The 21,623-nt window shown below is 37.5% G+C and overlaps 1 protein-coding gene across 1 annotated transcript; it reads right to left on the bottom strand.

Moving 5' to 3' along the window:
- Positions 1–1,760: 1,760 nt before the first annotated feature.
- Positions 1,761–20,115, bottom strand: LOC137396559 (mothers against decapentaplegic homolog 3-like). The gene is made up of 8 exons (XM_068082872.1): positions 19,730–20,115; positions 17,288–17,481; positions 13,531–13,743; positions 12,083–12,204; positions 11,685–11,826; positions 7,817–7,954; positions 6,777–6,921; positions 1,761–2,992 (listed from the first exon to the last, which is right to left on the bottom strand). Exons 1-8 carry the CDS (start codon positions 19,972–19,974, stop codon positions 2,869–2,871), a joined length of 1,323 nt encoding a protein of 440 aa, XP_067938973.1. The 5' UTR covers positions 19,975–20,115; the 3' UTR covers positions 1,761–2,868.
- Between the last annotated feature and the right edge of the window lie 1,508 nt (positions 20,116–21,623).

Below are 21,623 nucleotides of genomic sequence, written 5' to 3'. Positions count from 1 at the left end.
AAGGTTCAAATTGTTTGATGAGAGACACCATGACTGGAAAGTTTTTCTAAACAACAAAAAACCACAAAACTTGAACAGCAAATTACAAATTATTTTAAATCAATTTACATAAATTTGCTTCATGGACATTTTCATGAAGATGAGGAGAAAACTTCTTTAGTTTGAAGACAGCAAAATTTTTTTCATCCGTTTCAAGTTTGGAAATAAATTGGAATTTTAGTAGTTTGGAAAACTTCCAGTGAAAAGCTTTTCACCTAAAAAGCATGTTTGGGTGAAATAGATTTATAGTTACTTCTACCTAAATAATTTTCCCTTGACTGCATTATCATTTTTCATACTCCATGGAAATTTTATTTTTATTGTAAAGAATTATTTAGTTACCTATTTAGTAATACTTACTATTTATATATATAGATATATATGTTCGGTTTACTTCTGCTTAGCCATGCACATCTTGTAGCACATGATTTAAGTTTGAGCAGATTTTTGAAAAGTCAGTTTTGGAAAGTAAAAATATTGAAAGTGAAAAATTGGGAATTTGTGGATAATTCAAAGTCGTTTCAAGTTTAAAACTCATCAACATCTTGATCTACACTTCTATTCAACTACACCCCTGATCTACTACACTTCTATTCTACTACACCCCTAATCTACTACACCCCTAATCTACTACACCCCTAATCTACTACACTTCTAATCTACTACACCCCTAATCTACTACACCCCTAATCTACTACACCCCTAATCTACTACACCCCTAATCTACTACACCCCTAATCTACTACACCCCTAATCTACTACACCCCTAATCTACTACACCCCTAATCTACTACACCCCTAATCTACTACACCCCTAATCTACTACACCCCTAATCTACTACACCCCTAATCTACTACACCCCTAATCTACTACACCCCTAATCTACTACACCCCTAATCTACTACACCCCTAATCTACTACACCCCTGTTTTACTACACCCCTGTTTTACTACACCCCTGTTTCACTACACCCCTGTTCTACTACACCAATAAGGCTCTACCCCATCCATAAGGCTACACCTCTGTTCTGCTACAACCATAAGACTACATTTCTGTTCTACTACACCCCTGTTCCATTACGCCCATTATTCTACACCGCTGTTCTAGTACACCTATTAGACTACATATCTGTTCTACTACAGCCATAAGGCTACACCTCTGGTCTACTACACTCCTGTTCTACTATACCCCTGTTCTACTATACACATAAGAATACACCCCTGTCCTACTACACCCATAAAGCTACTCCGCCCTACTGCATCCATAAAACTACACCTCCGGTCTGCCTCCCATAAAATTACACTCCTGCTCTACTACACCTATAGGATTACACTCCGGTTTTCTACATCCATCAGGTCATACCTCTGTTTGCAGACCCAACAATGGAGGCAGTGTGACAATAGAAGCCTTTTGTTCCCCATGTCATGAGTTTATTAACTGTTAATGAACTTAGAAATTCAGGTGCGTTAATATGATTTAATGGTATACATCGTCAGGGATTTATTGTAGGGTTTTTGGTATGTTGGATAAATGAAGCCTATTGCAGTCCATTTTAATACAAATTGCAGATATGTCCGATGTGGAATTGGCTTACCATAAAAAACAGTTCTTGGGGGAACGCATGAAACTTATGAAATAATTTGACTGCATACACATGTATCATTTTTGTAAATGTGCTGACAACAACCTAAAAGTGATGCTGAACAAAAGCCTGTCAATATATTAAAATCCCATTTGTATTGAATGTAATATGCTATAAAAACACAACATATATGCTCAAGTACAGCAATAATATTAATTTACTATAAAATTAATAGGGGTGTACAAAGGAGAGAGTTATACAGATAATAATACTGTGGCTACTATATCCATAAGCTGTTGAGGTATACACTATATATATATATAGACAAAAACTAACCTAAAAGAATTACCAGCTTATATATGTGATAAAAATGAATAAAACATATAACTTGTACTAGTAATTGTGGCAGGCGATTAAACTAAAATAGCACAGGTGAGACCAGGCAAAGAGCAATACAGTAACTGTGGAACAGGAAGATGAGAGCAAAGCGCGAGTTATATCCTACAAATAAACCTCTTCGCGCACATCGCCTGACACGTTAATGTAGAAAAAATACGTTGAGGCCGGGAAGCAGTCATGGACAAACCACCACACATAAGCAGCGCAGGGTTCACCTGGCAAATGCAGGTTGTTCGTTCAAAAGCATCACTCTTCGAACTTTTGATAACTGGCAAGACCTTTGCTGCAGGGTTAAGCGAGAAAATCACAACATATACACCGGAGAAGGGCTACTCCAGCCATGAACTATAAGTATAAAGATTTTTTGGACTGCTCTGTCTAATATAACGCGTTACTGCAGATAAATCAAGTTACTGTTTTCGAGTTTACATTACTGGCTATCATAGCGACAGGGCTTGTTCATCAAGAGAGGATGATCCACTTGATCGCTAGACCCTAGCAAGCAGCCACTAATTAAGCAATATTATGCCTGTACATTAAATAACAGAGCAAGCAGAGGGCCAGCAAATGCAAACTCTTGGATACCCGACTACTCTGCGTTGGAATAGCGACGTGCTCTCTAAAGCCTACATATAAATTTTGAAGGTTGGACACCCTAATACATGCACCTTCATGAGAGTTGTACTCCCACAATATTTTATAAATTCAAGCAAAAGGAGTCATTTGCTCTTAGGTGAATAGATATACAAAAAGCTTTCCCCTGTAATACATGAGTCGGTATGAGAAGAAATCCGGAAGATGTCCGGTCCAATAATAGAGAGGGCGAGGGGGTAAGGCAAGGAGGGAGTTATGACATGCTTGTGCACGGGACACTTGGGCCATTCATCTGCTTCAGAACCTTGTCCAGCCATTGGAGAGGCCCATTCAGGTGAATCTCAATCCAACATGGCGTAGACATTACTGTCTGCCTCCTAAAACCATTCATAATTATTGGCACTCCAAAGTAAACCAGCAAAAATAGAATCAGATTTGGGAAAGTGCTAGACATCCAGGGGAAACAACATGAGATAAAGATTTACAACTATCTGCTAGATACGAGCATTCATAATAGAGGGCCATAAAGAGCAAAGATTGTGCGATATATGTGAAAAAAGTTTTTCACCATTATCGCAACCACTTCATGCGCAAAAAACTGTTACATGCGGACTATTCAGTGGTTTGGGAAATCTCATCAACAATTCACTGATCATAATTTTCGTTAAACCATAACTGTCACGAACAACTTTTATTATTTTACTATGTAAATCAGACACGCGGATTCCGATTTTGTACTCAAAATAAAGATTAGTCCACTAACCTTCAAAGTCATTTAGGCTTTTTTAAAGCGTTTCAATATCCGTTTCGAAAACAACACAATCGGCATTACAAGCTCCGCCCATAAATATGTGACAAAACCTAGCTTTTTCAGAAACGGAAGTTAGGAATGTTTAGTCCGATTTAGAATAATAGAGATGGATGTCTTAAAACCCATTATTATCTAAATCCAGCCTGTAAAATAATTTCAGTTTTTTATGAAAGGGAAATAAACTATTTAAAATTGCTTGCAGCTTGTTACATGACGTTTAAATGGGCTGGACGCCGAAAAAAATTAGCTCAAAAAGCGCGGTTTTATCACAAGCCAGCGTTGTTATCGCGCTTTTTAAATATGCAATGCTAAATAGCTTATCTACCTTTCAGAAAAGACTGATATTATTTTTAAAGCCGAATTTAGATATGAATGGATTTTAAAACACCCATCTCTATTATTCTAAATCGGTCTAAACATCCCTACGTAACATCTGTTCCTAAAAAGCTAGGTTACGTCACGTATTTATGGGCGGAGCTTGTTATGCCGATCGTGTTGTTTTCGAGACCGATATTAAAACGCTATAAAAATCCTTCATTACTCTGAAAGTTAGTGGCCTAATCTTTATTTCGATTACAAAATCGGAATTAGCGTGTCTGATTTACCTAGTAAATACAATAAAAGTTGTTCGTGGCAGTTATGGTTTAAGACTGTAGAAACACACGGACAATGAGAATTTGTTATCGTCTGCCAGGCAAGGAAGTTCTGCAACTACTCTTACCAGCTACAGCACAGGATGCTTTTGTTTTTACTATAAGCTAATTGACAAACCATCTTAGAGATGCCGAGAGCTAATAAAAACCTAAAGAACAGAATCCTCATGCTGTGTGCTAGTCAAGTATCAGGGCAATGTAGCCAGCAATCCAGGTTTAAATGCCAAGGAAATTTATGCTCCAATGACCCATCATCACCAACAAATTCAAAGAGGTAATTATGACTTTATAGTTGGACACGTGAAGACCAGGTGAACTTAGCTAAAAGACACGTTCCTTCTGCTAACACCAAACACCTCAACTCTTTTGCTACCGCATTAAATTCTGACCGAATGATTATTCTGCCCGAATTAATTCGAATGGATTTAAAAAAAAACTGATATACCGCTAGTATTTAAGCAATATCTCAAGATTCAAAACAGATATTGCTTCATTGTAAAATGCATCTTATTCAGAAATAAATTCTCTACCAATATATAATTGTTTAGTGAATCCACTCTTGCAAAATTTCTGACACTTTATTTACGTTGGACAAACACGGTGTTTTTTATTGCCATGATGATAACGATCTGGTTTTCCCGTTTTGAAAAATAAATAGAAATGGAATTGTTGAACCAAAAAGTTCCCTTGGTTGGATGTGGATTGGCACCAAGATCGCTTCATTGGAGACATTTGATCGGTCTAGCTAATGTGTGGGCTTCGTAATGAAAAGAAAAGTGGAACGCTATCGATAAGCCGATACATCGGCTTACGATCAGTACTTATTACCGCGAAAGCCAATACATCGGCTTATAGTAGCGAAAGAGTTACCTAGTAACCTAATAAATTTCTATTCAAAGCATGAATGGCCCGTTTTAAACCAATGCTAAGTGACGAGAACACCGTTTTAAGAATATACAAATAGAAACGAACAATTTTTATTAAACATACTATTGTTAACGACCACCTTTGAACGTGAGACTGCTAGCTTCTTGCAGTCCCACGTTGAACAATCAATCTTTCTTAAACTTGACAATATAACCAGACAAGTTTTTACCAGTGGTGTTTAGGATTCACGATATTATCCTTTTAGCAGTCTTTAAGAAATAAGAATGGTTAGCTTTACGTATTTGCTACAGACCGCTTAAAGGATAATATCAACTATCATGTTTAATGAAAAACCATCGAGCTTAACGAAATTTCAGATCAAGCTCTTGGGTCGTTTCCAGACCAGCGTATGTCATCCTGTATTTAATTGGACAATCAGTGCCTGAATAAATGATACGTTCATTTAGTAGCTACTAAATTTGTTTCTATAAAATTATGAAATAGTTTAAAGGCTATATTTCAGTACAAAGTGAATATTTGAAAATTACACTGAATTATCATTAAAACTAACACTTACTTTGAACCATCAAATGTTACTAAGATGTTTTTGGACACCAAACCTGATCATAACGACTACAATCAGAGTGCAGTTGTGTTTAAACAGCTGATAAATTGTCTATAATGGATTTTAAATGAACTCTGTATTGGTTAAGTTAGAAATCAATGTTGAGAAAAAGATATTTTTACAAAAATACCTCATATAACGCAATACATATTTTAACCAAACTGTTAATATATTATTTGACTTCCATGACAAAATAAGCTCCTAGAATGTTTGCTATTGTAAGTTCCTTTGTATCTACTCATTGATTCTTATAATGAGCATCACAATTTACTAGCGTGCATCTAATCCTACGTCCAACTTTCCATACTAAGCTTTGGCACATTTGACTAAATATCTTACTTAGTTTCTGACAGATCAGATGCCATGTTTCTTCAAACGCTGTATGTTAAAGAGCTCGGGGAAAAGTAAAAATGTCACGAATACAATATATTTACGCTAGCAAATTTGATAAAACTACCAACCCGCAGTCAGCCACAACTACCAACCCGCAGTCAGCCACAACTACCAACCCGCAGTCAGCCACAACTACCAACCCATAGTCAGCCACAACTACCAACCCATAGTCAGCCACAACTACCAACCCATAGTCAGCCACAACTACCAACCCATAGTCAGCCACAACTACCAACCCATAGTCAGCCATAACGACCAACCCATAGTCAGCCATAACGACCAACCCATAGTCAGCCATAACGACCAACCCATAGTCAGCCATAACAACCAACCCATAGTCAGCCATAACGACCAACCCATAGTCGGTCACAACTACCAACCCATAGTCGGTCACAACTACCAACCCATAGTCAGCCATAACGACCAACCCATAGTCAGCCATAACGACCAACCCATAGTCGGCCATAACGACCAACCCATAGTCGGCCATAACGACCAACCCATAGTCGGCCATAACGACCAACCCATAGTCGGCCATAACGACCAACCCATAGTCGGCCATAACGACCAACCCATAGTCGGCCATAACGACCAACCCATAGTCGGCCATAACGACCAACCCATAGTCGGCCATAACTACCAACCCATAGTCAGCCATAACTACCAACCCATAGTCAGCCATAACTACCAACCGATAGTCAGCCATAACTACCAACCGATAGTCAGCCATAACTACCAACCCATAGTCAGCCATAACCACCAACCCATAGTCAGCCATAACTACCAACCTATAGTCAGCCATAACTACCAACCTATAGTCAGCACCCCAGCCTTTGACAAAGCTGACTCTGATGGTGCACATCTTGGTCAGCTGGTAGACGGCCTCAAATCCTCGATGTACAGACTGTCGCAGCAGCTCAGCAAAAGTGTTGTTGCTAAATATCTTTAGATTGCAGCCTACAACCATAACAGGAATTTGAGATAACGTGGAGCCTAAAGTCCAATACAAATTATAATAACACCGATAAACAAAGTATTTTTAGGCCAATCTATATGTACACGTTACCAAAAATTGTAACCAAAGTTGATAAGTTGATCAATATGGCCAAAGTTGATCGTGTTTCGGCACCCAATTAAGTCCAGAATGCAATATCACTTAGATGAAACCAACTAAGCTGTTACCCGCTGGTGTACAGAACTACACACAGAATACTAGGTTACTTACAGCCAAACCCAGTTGGCCATATCACACATATTAATACCAGAAATTCATATACGTGGAGAATATAATGCAGCCAACTTGACCAGGCCTGATCGACTGATTGTACGCCGACAGAAATATCCCCTGTTATCAAACCGAGTGTTGAAAACGACTGACTTGCTTTGTATATATCCAGAAGATGGAAGATAATAAATTTATCATTACTAAAAAACAAATCTATTTGTTATTTCAGAAATACCCATTAACATGTATTAGTAGTATTCATGTACATGTTCCGTAGTGAGCAGTTTCAGTAATAGTGATATTAGAACTTGGCACAAATGACATTTGAGATACAAAATCCGTTTTATTTTTTGCCCGCATTTCCAATAGGTTTGTCGTTCATGATAGCAATGCACACCACACTAGAGCCTATTGAATTGTAACTAGCAAAAGCCAATACAATGTGGACAAAAAAAAAGGTTTATGCCATGAAACCTATGGGCAGACAACCCCGACAGTGAACTACAGACTTGAATGATTTTGATATTTATCCAATGTTCTGGTTACCATTTGTCGGTTGAATGCAAAAAAGCTTATGCCATGTAAGGGACAGACAACTCCGCAGGGATGAAAAGGTGAACTACATACCTGAAGGGATTTTGACGACAGTGGCTAAATGCCATCCAAAATTCTGGTTAGCATTTGGTGATTGGACGAAAATGGCTTGATCACTCTCACATTCAGCAAACACTTCACTGCCAATGTAGTAGAGTCTCACTCCTTTTCCTGTAACAGCCAATCACGAGAACTTGAGACGGGAACTTGGGAGAAGGCTGCATTACACACAAATTGTTTGGGCAGCTAGTCAGCAGTTGGAATGCATTAAGCGATGAAGGCGCGACCCAGACCATTGAAACTGTCCTTACAGGTCCAATGGACAAGTACAAAGGTGGCTTTACTAGTTCCTACTAGCCATAATCATCCCCAGTAGCTCAGCTTTGATTTCTAAATATAGAACAGAATTGATAATAGAAAATTATGCTATCAGCAACCAATTTAGCTGATGCCTTCGTTCTCAATATTGTCACGCCTGAATGTTTATGCAATTTTCTCTGTATTTCAGGGTGGCAACTAAATCAAGAATGTATGCTAAGTGTAGTAGAGGCAGCCGACCAATAAGAGAGCCCGTCATATGCACAAGGTCGGGCTCAGCGATGGCAATCCACAAGAACAATGTCAAGTGTTTAATCAGTTGCGATGTTATAAATAGTCCGCACAGACAGAGCTGATGTTCCTACTCCAGGAATAGTAATTGGGAAGGCAAACACAACTCTAGTACGCCTCTGGGAGTAGACTGATATGCTATCGACATTCATTGCTGCCAGCACATTCTACTAAACAAATTATAGTGGCTTTGAGGCTGCCTAAACAAACACACATTTCCTGACACACCATGCCATAAGACATGGTCCCTGCCAGCTTGAGACAACTTCTTTCAGTGACTAATTTGAAGTGTTCGGAATCAATTCTTTCACTACCACAACTTTTGACCAAACGATTATTCTGCCCAAATTGATCCAAACGGATTTTCAAAAAACTAGATATACCGCTAGTATTTAAGCAATATCTCGAGAACCAAAACGGATATTGTTTTACTGTAAAATGCATCTTATTCAGAACAAAATTCTCTACAAGTATGAAATTGTTTAGTGAATCCCACTCTGGCAAACTCTGACGCTTGCGTTGCAAGCGTCTGCTAGTCTGCTAGCGTCTGCAAGCGTTGCAGCGCATGCTTGCGTTGAACGAACACGGTGTGTTTTTTATTGCCATGACAATATCAAATGGATTTTCCCCGTTTTGAAAGACAATTAGAAATCGACTTGTTGAGCCAACAAATTTTCGATTGGTTGCACGTGATTGGATACAAGGTCGTTTCATTGGAAACAAAATTTGATTGGTCTAGCTAATGTGTGGGCTCTGTAATGAAAAGAAAAGTGAAACCCTATTGATAAGCCGATACAGCGGCTTACGGTCAGTGCTTACGGCAGCGAAAGAGTTAAGGTTTTATTGCCTCACACGCTATTATGTGGAATAAATTTATCTTTAAAAGAAACGAAGACGGATAAATAAGTTTTTTGAAATCATCAATCCAGTGGACAATTTAAAAAATCACGAAATATGCTGCATTGGTAGTTAGCGAGTCTCAGGACACTTCTGTAACACAGAATAGCCTACATAGCTCTGTAAGGCTTGGGTGCGATTACTACATAGATGAAAAGGATTAGTTTTTATGACTAGTTTTTAGTTTAATTTAGTAATTTAATTTAAGGGGATTTGAGTCCTTTGATTAGGCTCATAATTAGCAATCGCAACGTTCAATGAGCTGTTGAGGGTTGTATCATTGAAGGCTTTTGGGCAAGCATATTTCAACGGAATTAAGGGTTCTCATTGGAGAGGTACATACATCCCCATTACAAATTCTATTAATAATAACTCATTACCAGACTAAAAGAAAAGAGCAGGTAACAACAGTAAACTGGATTTCCTCTGAATATTCTATTGATAAGAGCTAGCTAGGCTGAAGTCTGTTGCTGTATTGTAGCAGTTTCTACCCTAGCCTCATGCCCGCAGATTTTTAGGTGAAGTATGTACGTGTGGAAAGAAAGTTTCATTCGGACAAAAGCATTCCACAAAGCATGTGCAGAGATGTACATAAAAATATTTGTTAGCCAATCGCACCGTATTATAAACTAGCCAATCAGATGCCAACTAATTTTTGTTTGGCATCTAAAAAGAATAAGTCAAATTTATTTAGATTTGTTCAATATATGGATATCAAATTGAATGACCTATTTCCCAGTAATATATAAATTGGGAAGATGAAGGTTCAACTAGAATAATAGAGCCCACATGTCAATTTCCATCAAGTTTTTAAAACCAATGACAGCTTTCGTCACTTCTGACAATTGAAGGTTATTGAACCGGCGATCCTAGATGTATGTGCTGAGAGTGAACGTATGGCAGATGAACCAATAATTTGAAAACCTGTCTGAAGGCTATGACAGGATAACGCAAGTGAGAAGTGACAAAAGTTCCCCAGATTATGACCCTGTTCATAATTCAAAGGTCAACCGTCAGCACATAGAAAAATGGAGATTCGAGCACTTTGTGTGCAAGTTGACCCTAGCTAGGACATCGAACGGGTGCACCATTATTCGCTGGCTCTATTAGGAAGTAACCAACGAGGCGTCGCCAGCCATTTCTCTCTCATTTATAAGGCAGTTTTGTCAACAGCTACGATGTTTCACAATCACAAGACCAATTCTTCGGGTATGAGAAATAATAAAATAACACATTATCATAATAAAAACTATTTATAATAATAATCATTCCATGTCTCTCCATACTCTGTTTTGCTCCTGCTCCGCGTAAGACTTCAATTAACGCATGGCCAGGAATACAGTTGGCTGCGACTAGAGCATGCTCAATAGAATAAAGGCGCCATAGCATGAAAGGGACATGTGCTTGAAACATGTTTATGCCTACCAATACAAGTAAATATGTATCGTTGTTATAAACTGGGGTCCACTGCTGATGCTCTTATTAATTCAATTCACTCACATCTGTGATCTGCGATGGTCAGTGATTTGGACCACTTGTTAACCTTTGACATTGCCAAGTAACTTTGATGATACACAACAGAAGGAAGAGCTCATGAGTACGTTTGTTTTTCCTATTAAGGATCAGCAATAACTATATCGATTGAACAATCAAGTTACATGTTTATAAACTAGTGATAATATAAAATAGAGAGCTATTTTAGGGGGACCTAGAGCAGCCAGTTGGTACTTAGCATCAGTGCAACGGTCATGCTTGAACAAAATCATGAGGTTTTGTAATCGGCAATGATACGAATTTTTGGTAATAAAATTTTACTGGGCATCGGTATAGGCCGCATAGCGCCTTGATAAATGAATAAATGTGTAGAGAGTTAGTAAAGAATGTGTTGTCAAAGACAAAACTGCAGGCAAAATATGAACCCACATAAATGCAGTTGACAACAAAAAAGTGACGGAACAAATCATCAGCATCATCATCAGCAGAACATAACAACCAGCAGAAATAATGTGAACCAGTATAGCATTTAGTACTAGGTATTCTTTTATGCAGTTGGGGTGTCAGTCTGTTACTGACACTGCAGGTGGTCTTGTCAGTAACCATAGCTACCTGCCACCACCTGTTTTAACCTATCAATTATCATGTCTCAGTTTGCGGGCACCACAAAAATCAGACCTGGCTGTAATAAAACTGCTTTTACTCTATTTGTTAATGCTAAAATTCCTGCTATCCGCCATGACCTCTTTTACGAGAGTTCAAAATCAGCACACCAGAAATGTTGACCACAGATGCTATTACCAGGCTTGAAAAAACAAAAACTACAGGTCAATGCTCCCGCGGTAGTTGGCTAGCTAATAACCTATTACCCACAAGCCTCGGTATAAGCTTGTAGACTTACCTATGTGCTGGCGCGTCACCTCTACCAGCTGATTCCTGTTGATGTTGGACAAGAAACCGAGACAGAATCGGCTCGCATTACTCGGGTCTGTGAACCCGTCTATGGACACGTCTTTCGCTTTTGCCTCAAACGCCTCGCCAACCTTTACAACAGTGCAAAAACAGACCAGTGTTTGGATAAGGGCAGATTTATAGGAAGCAATTGTATCAAGTCATACGAGGTCAAAACTTGGCAGCGACTTAACTAGTGAACATAAAAAATAAAGTATTCTACCCTGGGAAGTGATGTTTTGTTTTAACATTGATCAACTTTCATGTAAACAGTCAGTACTGACATTTAAGGAGTTGACTGTACAATGTGTCTTCTCAATCTGTCCTAATATATATATGTAGTCCTACCCTGTCACTCAGCTCATAGTAGTAGAGAGAGCACCACGACTCGGGTTCTGTGTATTCAACCATGGCCAGCTCTGGTCCATTGCTGTCAATATCTGGGCTGCCAGGCAGAGATCTATCTCCATCTGTAAGAGGGACAAAGGTCAACTATGTTAGAGTTGTTACAAAATACCTGATTGGCTTAAGAACAAGTGACAAGGGCAAGTATTGGTCGAGCCTGAAGAATTAAACAATCAGTGATTTACAGAAGTGGGAAAGATTAGACAATGGAAACCATGGTTACAGAACCACGATATATCATCATAAAATGAATGTTCGCGAAAGACATGACAGGTTACTGACGAGACGGGGGTGCGGTGCAATAGTAACGGGCATAGTAGATTGAAGGCAGCATATCGAAGAAAGTACACTGAACACCGCGTATTGCACATCGAGTACAGAGCATTAGAAACAGCATATTGCCAAGGAAGGCAGTGGCCCAACATTGAAAGGGTGGCACATGCCACAAACAATTAAAGGCATGCATAGTGTATCAACACACGTTTCAAGACAATCACATATGATATGTGTGTTATAAGAGGTGAGATATGGAATGTTCCAGAAAAAAGAACATACAAATCACTGACACACACACAATGTGTATGTTTCCATGGTGCGCAGTACTCCGAAGCAGCCCCCTCCGAAGTCGAGGGGATTGTACGTTTCCATGCTGCGCAGTGGTTTTCAGCAAATACCGCAAATTAGCCAGAGAAGAGAAATTGTATAAATCGAATCGCCTGATGGAGAAATAGAATCGATCACGGATACCGAACGTCATAAACGGTCTTTTTATGATTATGTCGTCATTATACTTTTATTTACAATACACATTCACAAGGTTTTACAAACCTTAACACACTTTTTACAAAGTAATATATTTTTAATAAGTATTTTTAAGATATATTATTTATACGTTAATTTAGGACTTGCCACCTATTTTTCGAAATGTGTTGGCATCGATAACAAAGTCCAGGAAAGTAATCACCTCATCATCCTCGTGAATGCAGACCATAATTAAATTTAAGTGAAAGAAGATCGGAAGAATAAAAAAACAAGATTAGCAGGACAACCTTTGTACTAGTTTAAGGCCTTCGAAGAATCCGTATCCACGGCATGAGAGCTATGCGCAGCCACTGCGCAGTCGCTGTTTCTTTGCTGCGAATTTGCACTGGCTTCGCACTGATCAGTGCGCAGTGATTTCAGTGCGAAGACGCCGTTTCCATGATTCGGAGATAGCGCAACTCCGAAGCACTGCGCATCATGGAAACATAGTAATTATCCCAGGAGTGGAGGCATATGATGTTCCAACACGGTGTGGTGAGATGGTTTGAAGGCTAAGTGCAATATATCAAGGCGCTCTGAAAAACCAAAATAAGACCAATATGAACAGAAAGCAGAGGAATGGTACCAACCTTGGTCCATGTTCTCATTCTCACTCAAGTACTCCGGGGGAGGGCTCTGATTAGGGTAACTACTGCTGGGAGACGACAAGCTGTCAGTGGGAGAGTCGGGCACAGAGGCGTTATTCGGCACGACAGAATAGTACTCCCCCATAGATGGCATCTCATATGTTTTCGGTGCTTCGTTGTGGAACGCATCCTTGGGAACCAGTATTGGTGCTATGGCTGAAAAGAGGTGATATAACAGGAGAGATGACTTCAATCAATGACACCGGCTGACAACTAGAGTTCAGTCAAGTATCTGAATGATATTTGCTCTTTAAAATCCAACATTTTAGGTACGTTCTACAAATGCATCATCGGTCATGGTAATATTTTCTCATTCTACCATACTAAGAAACATGACAAATTAAAAGCTTTATCACTCAGATAAATATCTAATGAATTCCGATGCTTAAAGATAACTTTCGTTATCCTTCGTTTTTTCGTAACGTCATTGTATCGTTGTCTGCCATCTTTATGGACAACCTTTATCGTTAAAAACACGAAGCTTCTGCAATTAATTATTGCAAACAATGCTTTTGTTAGCCAATTTTTTTATTTTAGTATCAAAACAACACCGAAAAATACTATTAATCAAAAGAATGACAATCGTTTTCTACAAAGATGGCGGCTTTTTAGTGAACGAGCGCATATGCAAACAAGGTAATGACGTCAAAAAAACGACGGATACCGAAGTGGTATAACCGACGAACTTGGAAAAGAATATTCTCGTTTTACTACACGTAATAATACATATATATAAAACCTGCTCACAATAATAGAAATGTTACACCAAATCATGGTTAATAAGTAATTTATTGGTATTACTGTATTAATATTAGCCTTTGTTCCTAACTACTAACTGATAAACGTAAAGAAATATAATTTGTGTATTTTTTATTTTAAATGAAACTACCATAGTACATTCAACACCAGCTATGTGGAATGAGTTAGTGCTTAGCGTGCATTTGTAGATCAAATAGGCATATGGGAACACAGAATTGAAAAATTTCCTTTTTTAGATGTACATGTAATAGAAATGGTACAGCTGCATCGCTGTATTAATGTCTATTTAGCATTCTTACAATCTCCACTTGAAAAGATGGAGGTCAATGGACACTAATCTAAAGTGGACCTGAGCATAAAAAATTAGTCTCTAGTGACTTGTCCTTTGATTATTGCATGAATTAGCCATCTTTTCAAAAAACATGACAGCTACTAGCAGGTAGTAAAAGACAAATAGTAAGAGAGAAGAAAAGTGGAACAGGCAAGCAGCCTGATCCTCTTACTATTGATCGATGGTAGCTGCAGATCCAGACACGGTTGAGCGAGAGTCAAGTGGTGCAATTTATCATTCGTGAAAAAGATAGTTACTCATTTTGAATATGCTATGAGAAATATGAAGCTCATAGAATTACTGGTCTTTGGGAACTAACTTTCTCTCCACCGAATGATTCATTAGAATGCACTTACCGTTGACATTGATTGATATTCTCTTTCAAATGGTGTCACAGTTACGACGAAAGACCCTAGCACACCTCCACAAGCTACTACTGCTATCAAACTATGTCCCAATGATGTGGAAAGGCCTAACAAACCTCAAAGGCCGACTCTGGAGCGCTGGAGGCTCCTCAACAATCCGCTGGCAAACTTAAATGGATAGCTACGATCGAGAATTGCACAAGTCTTCTGATGAACGCTATTATGAAACTTTAAATGCCAGGTTCAGAGTGTGTATACACTTCCTGGACAATGTACAAGTGTTTGTTTTATATACATACACAATTTTATGCTAAAACTACTACAAAAGGCCAATATTCCTGCAGATGAAAAGCAATCAAAAAGCTTGTTTTTTGCACTAAATAACACTTGTACACAATTAAGTTTCACACACCACTCTCTCGCTCAAACAATCTGTTAGTTCAAAGCCTTCAGAATCGGTTTATAGCCAATTTTGTTTCAGCAATAGCTGCATAATTCAAGGTTACACCACCAACATGAAATCAGAAACCTTTTTTGCCGATTATCACTCGAGCATATCAATTTTTATGTCTACTAGCTCGCTAGTCTAGTAGAGATGTAATGACCGCAGAGAGGTGTACTGTTAGAAAGGTACTGCTGGAGTCGTATGAACTGAACAGTAAAGCCTGTGATAATCGTTAATCAGACATGCCAAGGGTCAAGCCAGTTATCTATCTCCCTGCTAATCATTTGTAAGCTAAAAGGCAACATAAGTTTAACGATGGATCAAAGTAAGACCTAGGCAGAAACCTGTTTTCTGTTAACAGCGACTATTAGTTTTAACACAGACTGCTGCTCCCGACAGATAGTTAACATCATCTGCCAACATAGGAAATGAATGCACTGTATGATTCATACTACAATTCAGAAACTTGGTGTTTGATTTCTACATTAATCACTTCTTTGTGTTCAGATTTAGACAAACTGATTATAAATTTGCCTCCCTTGAAACCTTTGAAATGATGCAGACCGATCATTGTCTTATTACAACTATAGAATACTTCATACTTGTGTATCGAAAAAAGTTTAAAAATTGAGCTATTTTCATATTTGGGTAAAGCTTAAAATTTAAGATTTTGTATGCATTGCCATTTTTATATGTTAATAAACGTAATGCAAGAGAGTGCAAAAACCATTACGAATCTTGAGAATTAGGTAACACTACAATACTTCCATAATTATACTAGTGATAGAATCGCTGCTGCGTCTTATATTTGTTCATTTAATCCTTTGGCTGGGGAAACGACAAAGATGTCGTTTACCAGTTGCATGGGAAACAACATATATGGCGGTTTCGGTAGACGTTTATAAAGCAGTCGCCTAGTAACAGCAAACAAAGGATATGAACGCTAGTAAGTTGTAAATATCATCAACAAGATATTAGTCGACGAGTTACAATATAAAACGATTATCTGAGAGACATTGCATTGTGCTAAAAGCTAAAGAAATTGCTACTTCTTGGAAAAAATGAAAGTTGGAAAAACCAGCCAGCATCGGCTCGACTTTCGAAACGGTAAAATAAAAATAATTCAGATGATAAAAGTGATGTAAAATTTTAGGACTTTTGAATATACAGAGAAAAGTGATCGATATGGTAGCTCGCATGGTTAAACTGTAGAGTTGGACTCTACCGAAAGGAATGATTCCAAGCATTTCAAACAGGGAAAATTGTACATAGTTGTAGCTTTTTGTAGTAATCCATATGTAAATGAATGTTCATGTACAAAATACTTCGTTAAAAGAAATTTCAGTTTGAGCTATGCATGTTCATAGAATACCGATTTTATTGAATTTTCAAAAATAAATTATACGACTTTCGGGTGTTTTTGCGGAGCTTTAACTCAGCCCAAGGATTAAGACCCAGTTTTACAACGAACTCAAGCAACAAAAAACAAGCAGTACTAAAGCGTACAGAGAATTTCAATTTTTTTCGTATTAAGTTGAGTTGTTAAGTACTTTACCAAATGGTTTATTTAAGAAATAAATCTATTGTATTCTGTGTAGCTTAATGGTTAAGTTTGCTGCTTCTAGATCTGAAGGTTCCGAGATCAAATCTGGTGCCGTGGAGATTTTTCATTGTTAGATTTTAACTGTTATAACTGGAACTGGGGATTAACAAAAAGACAAATACTGAGATTTATATATATCGTGGACGCGCCGCTAGCTAGTTACTACTATAAAAATTAACTGTAAGCTATATGCTCACCTGGAGTTTCAACCTTGATATAATGGTAGGGATTTATACAGACATCGTCTTTCTTAAGGTTATATGCATATTTACACGAGTCTATGGCCCGTAGCTCGTACTGATTTTCTATATCTGGCCAACGCCACAATCTAGCAGCGAGCAGATGCGGCAAAACCTTACGCTGTGAGAACTGCACCCGCCCATCCAGTGACCTGCAAAAAAATTGAATGACTAAAGCAAACGGTGTAGAAAATGGAAGGGTTACCTTACTGAAAATTAGCAAACAACAAAAGGTAACAAAATGACTTCCTGTTATCGCAAGGTGATGTTAAAGGTTAAATCTGGAGAAATCGACTAAGTAATGAAATGATTCATGAAATTATTTAAGCAGATATTGTACGTTGATACAAGTTACACAGATTAGCCAGTGTTACTCACAGCCCGAGTTTAAGATTAAAAGAGTTTAGATAATGACGTCATAGCTGGTTAGCCCTGGTGGCAGAAATGCCACGCCTCCGATTGATAACATATTACTTGAGACTTAACTTTCACCTTCCAAAAACCTACTTCAAAAAGTAGCTAGGGTTACTTACTACAACAGTTCTACTTCTGCATTCTATACTTTGTTGGTGATTTCCATATATTAGAAGTTTTTCTTTCCTAAATTTTTTTAATTTCAATTCTAAAATTATATATCAATTGCGAGAAAATCCGTTTTGAAAAAATAATTTTGTAATTATTAGAATTTACACCTCCACAAATTGTTAGTTTACACTAATATAAAAGTCCTCCAGTCAATATTTTATTTTTTTAGCACTGGTTCTAAGCTTCAGAAAGTAAAAAAAATCTGCTCAATGCAAGTGTCCGCAAATTTTCTGAACGTATGCCGCCACCAGAAGTGAAGCTTTGTATAAACCGATGTTTGCATGATTGTCTATACTCTTCTATGTTCTACTCAACTCAAGCTATAACTTTAGTAGCTGATCTATGGCCATGACTACAGTTACTGTAACAACAGGTGATCTGTACTTTTGATAGCACTAGTTTTACATAAATTGCTCAATAGGGTACGATGACAGCACCTCTGTGATGACAAAGCGGCAAACAGGCCTGGACTATGCTGCTGGAATGTTCAAATGACCCACACTCAAAAGATAACACTATTACGGAAAGCAGTTACAAAAAACACTTATTTGAAGACGAGCTAATGCATTGTATTTCACTCGAAGCCTGTTGTCCATTGACACAAAATTTGTGATCACCTTTCACAATTCATTTGAAAGCTTGTTTTGTACTCGAATTTTGTGTGATTGCATACCAATTTTATGACGGAGCATTTTGCGAATGCAAATTTTTTGATATCATCATTTCGGGAATGAAATATCTACGAAATACAAAAATGAGTGAATCGGAAGCTAGCTTGGTTTTTTCCAACAAATAATAGAATTTACTGAAAACATTTGTTTTGGAAACGATTTGAGCTAGCAATTGATACTCATAAAATTGAAGTATATTCAATCACAAGTAATTGATAACGGTAAACGACGAGTTATTTTTTAATATGGAACTCTGCATTCATCTGTGTACAAAACAGGAATGACCATTTAATGCTGGCTTGACCAATTAAAAACATACAAATTGACATTATCGTAAGATGAATAGATTACACCATATTGTACCAGACATGCAGAAAATTGACAAAGGAGACAAATCAAGTAATTGACAAAACAATCTCCATGTCCCCAACTCACCCCCTGAGCTCTCCATGAATGTTTTAAATGTAAAACTTCTTTTATGCATGATACCTACCGACCTGAAGATTAACTCTGTTATTAGCTGTCAAAAACTATCACGCAGTTATGTTCCACATCACAAAACATTAACTGAAAGACTCTATTTCCAATACATTGCACAAAAACCAAAAGTACAAAAAATATGTAATTTTGTTTATGAGGGTAGGTGGAGCAGAACTAGCAAAATCTTTATTATTAAATGTCTTGCAAATTACATCAGCAGCCAGTGTTTGAATTTTCAGAAGAAAGTAAGCATTCGCTACCCAAAACAAACTTCTGCAAGTCGCACACATGTATCGTCGTAAGTGTCACAACATCCTCTGACTAACTAGAGCTACTGTAGGCCCTAACTTGCCAAAATAGCAAGCTACTCAAAACATGCTTAAACACTTTTACTAAACATCATCATTTGATCATAAACCAGATTAATCATTCAAAATCAGTTTGTTTTCCACTGAAGAACACGAAATTTGGGTATGTCCCGACAGCTCGTAGAATTTAGGAGCTGGGTAATCAGAAAGATAATCTGGTTCAGAGACTGGCAGATTTATAGGTTCTAATGGAGATTTGATACTTTATCAGGTATTTAGAATCAGAAGAGCGTGCATAGTGCCTACTGCACATATTTAACAGCAAATTAGGTAATGCAGGTCTAGCAGATACAAACCTCGAAAGAGTAACACATTCAGTTGTACTGTCTCTGTTGGTGATTGCCCTTTCAAGATTGTCCAATGCAACGGGATTCTTCTTTGTTTTTTTAATTATGCCTTTTACAGTCTTTTCCAACCAATTTTTATCCTGTTGAATATCCGTCTGGTTCCTTCTGTTATTGTCAGGGTTTAGAACGAAGCCCATCAGCTTTCGCACTAGGGCGCCACTTCCACCGCTTAGAAAGTTCAATGGTGGTGCCATTATCGAGTGTACACGGCTTTGATCTGCAACACGAGTTTCCGTTGTTACGTTGCTAAAGCAAAACCGTTAGTTTCCTTGCTAAAAAATGTCATAACATATCAGTAGCAAAGATCACACGCATGCAATACCTGTCAGTTTACAATCTAGTAATCTCTACTTTGTTATTCGCTGCGGTGCTGTTGCACACTTACGGCTGCATACGCAACCAAATTACGCAAAACTTACATTATGTAATTTTAAACATATAAGCATGAAAATTTTTATAACAAAAATAATAAACAAAAGTATTAATTTTATGCACGTAACAGTAATAACAGCGTAAATAAATACTTTTTACAAATTCAACCTTACCAAGGTCGCAACTTGCACTTAAAAAGTATCACTCCGCTTGACCCACGTGACTTCGTTGTTGACAAATTGCTAATTTCTAACGAGTTGTTTTCTCTTGCATATTAACGTAGCCTTCGAGTACATTTTAGGAAATACGTTCTTGCGGATAATTTGATGCCAGTGTTCAAAATAATATTACGTGGCATTCCGAGTGGTTTAACGAGCAATTCATTAAAATAAGTCTAAAAACATAGCTAGCAGGATGAACAAAGTTGAGACCAAAGTTTATTTTTGTTAATAAAGAAGCTATTTGATGCATTCATAGTACAGCAACTCAAACTAGGAACATAAAGACAGTTTTTAATAATAAAATTGAAAGTCTACAAAACCTGGAACAACCTGATTTTCTGAAAAGACTCAATTCATCTATGGTCAGTGGAAAGTCTACATTTAATAACTAGAACAACTTACTGTAAATGTATGCTGCGTGTCTTTGTCAGCTGCAAACTTTAAAATTCACGGTTTCTCTCTCTAATCTGTAAAACCCATGTGCTGAAGTATCCTACTAAAACATCGACAACCCTCTAACTAAAAGCAGCTATTTATAGACAATCTCTTTAAATGCTAATTAGCTTTAACCAGTAATCCCAAAGCTGTGGGGAATTAAGTAGCCACAATCTCAAAAAGCTTCAAAAGCTTTATACAGCTTGCTGAAGTAGAACTTAGTCTACCTCTTCTGTCAATCATGTTACAGGAAGTCCTTGACAATAGAGAATTGAACCTATATGTAGATGTTCTATCTATACTAAATGTGTGAACATTGCCTTTGATACAACATATCAATTGTTATGTTAAGAAAACTTATTGAAAATCTTATTTAGATTTATTCAGTTTAAATAAGCCTTCTCCCAAATCTTTTGAGCATTAAAACCATTTCAACAACTATCCTGCCTTTGTACTCAATGTATAAACATTTTTTTATATGAGGGAGCTAATTTCAAATAATATTTGAAATTAAAGGATTCCCAGAAGAAATATTATTTGTTCTGGGAATTTTCTCTGATTAAAACATGTTCAGATAATAAATTGTTCTCTCTGCTATATATGTTATTTTTATTTTCTTCTTTGCATCTGTAAATTGCTGATTTATATAGCAAATTTCTGGACATTTATGAGCTGATTGAAGTTGTCTGCCCATTTAACCACTAAATCGTGCTTTCCTGGTTACAGCGCTGTCGCTGTAACGAGAACTTTAACAAAATAGAGAATGAATCTATGCATGTTCCTACTCTGCCTATGCTAAATGTTTATTTTTTATG

Source organism: Watersipora subatra, chromosome 5 (assembly GCF_963576615.1).
Source record: "Watersipora subatra chromosome 5, tzWatSuba1.1, whole genome shotgun sequence".
NCBI classification, from domain to species: Eukaryota; Metazoa; Bryozoa; class Gymnolaemata; order Cheilostomatida; family Watersiporidae; genus Watersipora; species Watersipora subatra.
Note: the sequence above shows the minus strand (reverse complement) of the source record. Positions and strands in the feature narration are given on the sequence as shown.